The sequence below is a fragment of the Chinchilla lanigera genome, unplaced genomic scaffold (assembly GCF_000276665.1).
Source record: "Chinchilla lanigera isolate Chin_1 unplaced genomic scaffold, ChiLan1.0 scaffold00014, whole genome shotgun sequence".
Lineage (NCBI taxonomy): Eukaryota > Metazoa > Chordata > Mammalia > Rodentia > Chinchillidae > Chinchilla > Chinchilla lanigera.
In genome coordinates this window covers 33,138,811-33,144,749 of record NW_004955415.1, presented here as the reverse complement: position 1 = coordinate 33,144,749, position 5,939 = coordinate 33,138,811, and the positions used below count along the sequence as shown (strand labels likewise).

Sequence of the window (5,939 nt, the reverse complement as noted above, 5' to 3'; positions counted from 1 at the left end):
GAGAAGTAGGTGCCATAAGCTACAGTTTAACAATATGTAGGCACTGTACCCATTTATCCAACTCTAGCTGCAATTTGTTCATACCCTAAACCAGCTACACTACAGATAACTGGGGGGCATCTGGATGAAGTCTTTATCCTGATGGGACTATCTTGCTTTAGGGTCTAAACAGGCTACTGGGGTTATGCCTTTGGCAGCTGACTGGCCCATGGGAAGATTACATAAAACCCACATCTAACTACAACAGGTCTTCAAACTTACTATCCCGTCACAAGTTCATAAAGATGCAGAACTGGAAGCTACGAGATCAAAATGGCCAGAATATAACTGCACTGTTACACTGTGTAAAATCAAATGAACTGTCACAACTGTAAGATCCCTGGCTGTCTCTTGACCAGAAACATTTAAAAGAAAACCTCAAGAATGCTGAGAGGTAATTATCAGATACTTGGGTACTTTTATTCCTGAGTATCAAGTATTATTTTTTCAAACAGTAGCAAAGTTCTGTTAAAGGTAGGAAAAGATATAGGCTCTGCAGGGCAACTTTGGGCCATGTACAAATAGGAAAAGAAGTACACACCCTACAGCGTGAGGGCGGGCCACCATGCAAGAGAAACAGTGGCCCTCAACAGCAAATATTAAGGCTCACGTCCATGATCACTTCTTGCAGTAAGCACACAGGAAAACTCATTAAAGATTGCTCATTATAAGCGCTCAGCGGGGGGCGGGGGGTGTCTAGACTATCCAGGGCTGAGCTGACTCTGTGAAGGGCCAACTTCTATAGTTCTAAGACTCATCCTGGTTCTGGGTATATTTTAGTTTTGCTTCAAGTCTGCTGTGCTCTAATCCAGCGATGACAGACATGTGTTTCAACTCATTTGGTCTGAAGTTAAACGTCTCCATTAACCCATAGGTCTCTTTACTATCAACTTGATTGGCGGTGCATTGTGCCTCCTCAACATTCAGCAATGTGGAATAAAATTCTGCGGTCATCAGCACTATGCCCTTTTCTTCCTTAAGTTCAGGGTAGTGATACATAATCAACTGGCAAGCTGCGGTATCCCCCAGCGTCGGAATATTTATAAATGCAGTGACGTGGAGCACAGTACCTGTCCACTGTCCAGCAAAGAACTCATAACCTTCCCTTTTGGCAGTGCACACAGAAAGGTTGGACAAGACTGAGCCAAGTTTCAGATCAAGTCAACCTCTCTATAGTAATGACTACATAGACTGTATCTTTTGCTGCAAAAACTGCCAAATCTGTTTTAGTTCTTTTTTAAAAATATGGTTTTGGTTTTGGTTTTGTTTTTGTCTTTTTGAGACAGATCTCACTATGCAGTTCAGGCTGGCCCTAAACTCACTTTGTAGCCAAGGCTGGCCTCGAACTCACAGCAACCCTCCTGCCTCAGCCTCAAGATTGCTGGGATTAGCCGGGCATGGTGGCCCACGCCTGTAATCCCAGCACTCGGGAGGCTGAGGCAGGAGGATCCTTGCGAGTTCGAGACCAGCATGGGCTACAAAGTGAGCTCAAGGCCAACCTGAACTGCACAGCAAGACCCTGTCTCAAAAAAGACAAAAAAGACAAAAAAAAAAAAAAAAAGATTGTGGGATTACAGGCATGCGCCATTACGCCTGGCTTGTTTTAGTTCTTTAGCAATTTTGTCTTTCACCATCTCAGTGTTAAAGACTAAACTGAGAGTCTTTAGTGAATCGTTTTCTCTGAGGCTGTTTCCCCAAGGCATCTGTCTTCTGCTCCACGCTTTTTATGAAATCATCGTGCTTAGAGTGCCCCACTGGCTACTTCTGAAACTCCCTGCTTCTCCAGGCGGGACTCCGGAGCAGCGGGCTCAGACCTGCGTACTTGCTGAATCCCGTCCTGTGCGCAGTCAGAGGAGGGATTGGCTTTGAGACTCGGTCCCATCCCGCACGCAGATGGGCTTTAGACTCCTCGCCTAGGTTCCAACAGTCCAATGCGACAGAGCCGCACCGGCGCCGCCTCCTCCCGGCCGCCAGGGGGCACCAGGCCGCCAGGAAGCGCTCCGCTTGTTAGTCTTTAGGATCACCGCAGCGGCCAGAGCGACCCGGAAGCCGAGGCAAGAGAAGAGCTCAGTACTTCCGGGTGGGAGTGAGGTGACCCCGGCTGCCGCACGCTTCTGCGGTGGGGCAGCCATGGGGGCCCACCTGGCCCGACGCTACGTGGGCGATGCCTCGGTGGAGCCCGACCCGCTGCAGATGCCCACCTTTCCGCCGGACCACGGCTTCCCGGACCGGAAGGAGCGCGGTGAGGCCCAGTGCGCAGACGCGGCCAGCGGGCGCCGGGACCCGCTCAACTCGGGAGTGCCCCGGGCTGGTCGCGGCCGCGTCCTCCTCGGGGCACCGGAGGACATGCTCGACCCGCCGGACGCCCGGGGACAGGAGAGAGATCTGGGGCTGACCGAGCTGGGCTTTGTTCCGGGGGCAGTGGGGAGCCACGGGCCTCGGGAGGGTTTGTCACGGAAGGGGCACGATCGCCGTTCCCCTGTTCAGATCTCACTGTCATGTTCAAATGTGCACAAGACGCGGTGGCGCACGCCTGGAGTTCCAGCACTCGGAAGGCTGAGGCAGGAGGGTCGCCGCTAGTGCATGGCCAGCCTGGGCTACATAGCGAGACCCTGTCTCAGAACAGCAGCAACCACAACAAAAACCAGGTTATTTACATGAAAGCGGGGGGCGGGGGCTCACGCCTAGCGTTCTGACCTAGGGCAGCACTTTGCTTATGTTTTAGTCGTTTTTGTTGCTGTTGTTTTCCGGTACTGGGGATCGAACCCAGAGCCTCGCACATGTGAAGCAGGTGGACCACGAGTGAGCTATATTCGCAGCCCTCCTTGCTGTGTTAATACCACAGGCACAAGACCTCCGACTCCAGTCCCAAGTGGGCACCGCGGGAGAGACGGCAGACTCAGCCCATGGGGGGACAGAGGCACCGGCGGACCTGGGGGCGGCCCCGGGGGTCCAGGCTGGCTCAGGAGGCAGCGACAGGGAAGGGCATGAGTAGGGGCTGACTTGAGCCTTCAGTTTCTGACCAGCTCACCCCATGAGCACCTGCAACCCCGCTCCTCTCTCTCTGCTGTTGCCAAACTAAAGACCTCTCGGCGTCTGCCTCTGAGTTGCCTCCCCACTGGAGCCTGGAGGAGCCCAGCCCGCCTGTTCTGTCCCTGGCCAGTCACTGTCCCTCTCTCACTTTTAGGCCCCTTAGGCCGCTGCTGCTTTTCTTTTCCTTTTTTGCAGGATTGCAGGTTGCTAAGTTGCGCAGGCGGGGCTTGAACTTGTGATCCTCCTGCCTCAGCCTCCCAAGTGCTGGGATTTCAGGAGCACACTACCATAGGTAGCTGCGTCTTTTTTTTTTTTTTTTTTTTAATCTAAAGTATAAGGAATTGAACTCTGGACCTTGTGCTTGCCAGACAGGCGCTGTGCTACTGAGCCTTATCCCTGGCCCTCCGGCTGCCTCTTATTGAGAAAACAGAAGCAGTCGAAAAGCTCTTGGCCCCTCTGTCCCCTCCCCAAGATATACCTTCAGACCCCTCCTCTTCATCTTTGCCTGTTACTCCAAATGACCCTCCCTGCGTGGCCGAGCCCCTCCTCCACATGAACCCCGTCCTCCCTCCATCCCAGTCTCCTCAGACCCCAGGACTCTGCAGCAGTCTCTCCATCAGCAGCATGTTGCTGACAGTGTCACTTCCATTTTAAATTCTAGCCCATCTCCCCCAGCCGTCCCCGACACCTCACTCGAAGGACTCCTGTCACATGTACCAGTGACAGCAACACCAAGCCCATGTCAGCCCTGTTCTTAGCCTGACTTTGACCACTGCCACCTTCTGGACATGCTCCTCACCTGACTCCCAGGACTCCGTGTCCCTGGGGTCCCCTGGGCCATGTGTGCCGCTGTCTTGCTGTCTCCCTGAACCTTCGGCTGACACACCTGCAGTAACTGTGCTCCTGTGCTTGCCATGTGCCTCCCTCAAGGGGCAGGACTACGTCACGTTCCCGGCTGTCTCCCCATCCTTCCCCAAGTCCTTTCAGGCCCCAAGGCTCGGGCCTTCCCCGTTCTCTGCCAGTCCCCTGGCTCCCTGTACCCTCTGCCAGTGCTCCTGTTTTATGGCCAGGGAGCATTGAGCCTAAACTCCATGCCCACAGACCTCAATTTTTATGTTAATGGGCATCTTGCATTCAGCAGATCCAAAACAGCACCAGGATCCCTCCCTTCCACCCTCCTGGGGTGTCCTGACACCTGTCCCCTCCCCTCAAGACCAGGAAAGCTCTTCCCCCAGGTCGCTGTCCAGCCGAACTCTCACCTCCCATGGTCCCCTCCCAACACTCTCTCTCCCCTGCTTTTTTAATTCCTTTTTTTTCTTTTTTCTTTTTTTTTGGTGAGGTATTTCTAGGTATGGAACCCTAAGCCTCTCATGTGCTAGGCAAGTGCTCTGCACTGAGCTACACTCCCAGTCTTTCATTGCTTGACACAGGGTCTCACTAGTCCCTAGGTTGCCCAGGCCAGCCTGGAACGTGTGATCGTCCTGCCTCAGCTGGGATGACTTGTGTGCTGCTGTGTCGCTGTCTCCCTGAACCTTCAGTTGACAGACCTGAAGTAACTGTGCTGCGTTTGCTGTGTGCCTCCCTTGAAGGGCGGGAGCACCTGTCACATCACAGTTGTATCCCCACCACCGAAGACCTTGCTTTGGGGTGGGAGGCTGATCTGAACCCCAGGGTCCCCCAGTGGTGTCAGGTGGATACAGTTGTTGTTGGGCAGAACCCCCACATTGAGCTCCACACACTGGATGATGGTGGGAGCCACCACTACTAACGGCAGAGGTCTTGGGAAGCCCACAGTTAACACCTGGGTTTGGGGCAGCCTGGAGCCAGGCAGAAACCTGGGGAGGGCTCCTTATAGGAAGAACCACAGGGAGAGGCTGAGGAGGTGTTTCATGACCCTGTGAGCTGTGTCTGAGCAGGCATGTATTTGTAAGACAAGATGTCAGTAAGTTATCATGTGGGGGTTGAACTTGGAGTCCTCCTGCTTCAGCCTCCCAAGCAACCAGGACTACCTTGTGTGCCACAGCACCCAGTTTTTGTAGAGGAAGTTGCAGCTCAGACCCATCGGAGCTGGGACTGGGATCCCATGGGAAGGGACCGTGAAAGGCAGGGGGCAAGCCCCCCAGCTCGGGAGAGCACCACATTCCTCTCTGGGCCTCCGTGTTCAGGTTGCCTTTGTGCAAGTTAGAAAGGAGCCCCTTGCAGATGCTGCATCTGCTGCTGTGAAGTAACCCCTGGGCTTCGCCAGGATGGGCCCGGTCTCTTCCCCCCCTCCCTCCGCCCGCTGAGCTCACTGCCCACCCCCTCCTGCAGTGATGGTGGCCACGCAGCAGGAGATGAACGACGCACAGCTGACGCTCAAGCAGCGGGACTACTGTGCGCACCACCTCATCCGGCTGCTCAAGTGCAAGCGCGACAGCTTCCCCAACTTCTTGGCCTGCAAGCACGAGCAGCACGCCTGGGACTACTGCGAGCACCTCGAGTGAGTCCAGGCCACTGGAGGGCAGGGAGCGGGCTGGGCACACTGGGCAGCCTGGCTGCAGGCCCTGTGGGTAGAGATGGAGCTGGCAGTGGCAGGCCACCTGGACCCTGAGCCCTGCCTGCCGTCCCCAGCTATGTGCAGCGCATGAAGGAGTATGAACGTGAGCGCCGGCTGCTGCAGCGAAAGAAGCGACGGGAGGAGAGGGAGGCCCGGGCGGCCCGGGGCCAGGGCTCAGGAGAAGTGGCGCCCGAGGTGGCCCTGTAGTGTCGCCCACCAAGTACCAGTAAAGAAATAAAAGTGCCCATTGCTCAGCCTAAGCCTCCTTCCTACAGCGCCACTTGGTGGGAGGCACAAGCAGGTCCTGGCCCCAAAGAACACAAGAGCCGAG

The 5,939-nt window shown here is 55.1% G+C and overlaps 1 protein-coding gene and 1 pseudogene across 1 annotated transcript; one reads left to right on the top strand and one right to left on the bottom strand.

Moving 5' to 3' along the window:
- Positions 1-786: 786 nt before the first annotated feature.
- On the bottom strand, positions 787-1,921 carry LOC102017121 (annotated as a pseudogene).
- A 165-nt stretch (positions 1,922-2,086) lies between these two features.
- Positions 2,087-5,862, top strand: Ndufb7 (NADH dehydrogenase (ubiquinone) 1 beta subcomplex, 7, 18kDa). The gene is made up of 3 exons (XM_005381108.2): positions 2,087-2,281; positions 5,383-5,551; positions 5,683-5,862. The coding sequence occupies exons 1-3, from the start codon at positions 2,170-2,172 to the stop codon at positions 5,813-5,815; spliced, it is 414 nt and encodes a 137-aa protein (XP_005381165.1). The 5' UTR covers positions 2,087-2,169; the 3' UTR covers positions 5,816-5,862.
- Positions 5,863-5,939: the final 77 nt, after the last annotated feature.

What these genes read in the sequence shown, in the direction of transcription:
- Ndufb7 (XM_005381108.2), top strand. Translation starts at nt 2,170, where the DNA reads ATGGGGGCCCACCTGGCCCGACGCTACGTGGGCGATGCCTCGGTGGAG. An exon ending in CCCGGACCGGAAGGAGCGCG is followed by an intron (nt 2,282 to 5,382) that starts GTGAGGCCCAGT and finishes CCCCTCCTGCAG; the next exon opens with TGATGGTGGCCACGCAGCAG. An exon ending in GACTACTGCGAGCACCTCGA is followed by an intron (nt 5,552 to 5,682) that starts GTGAGTCCAGGC and finishes TGCCGTCCCCAG; the next exon opens with CTATGTGCAGCGCATGAAGG.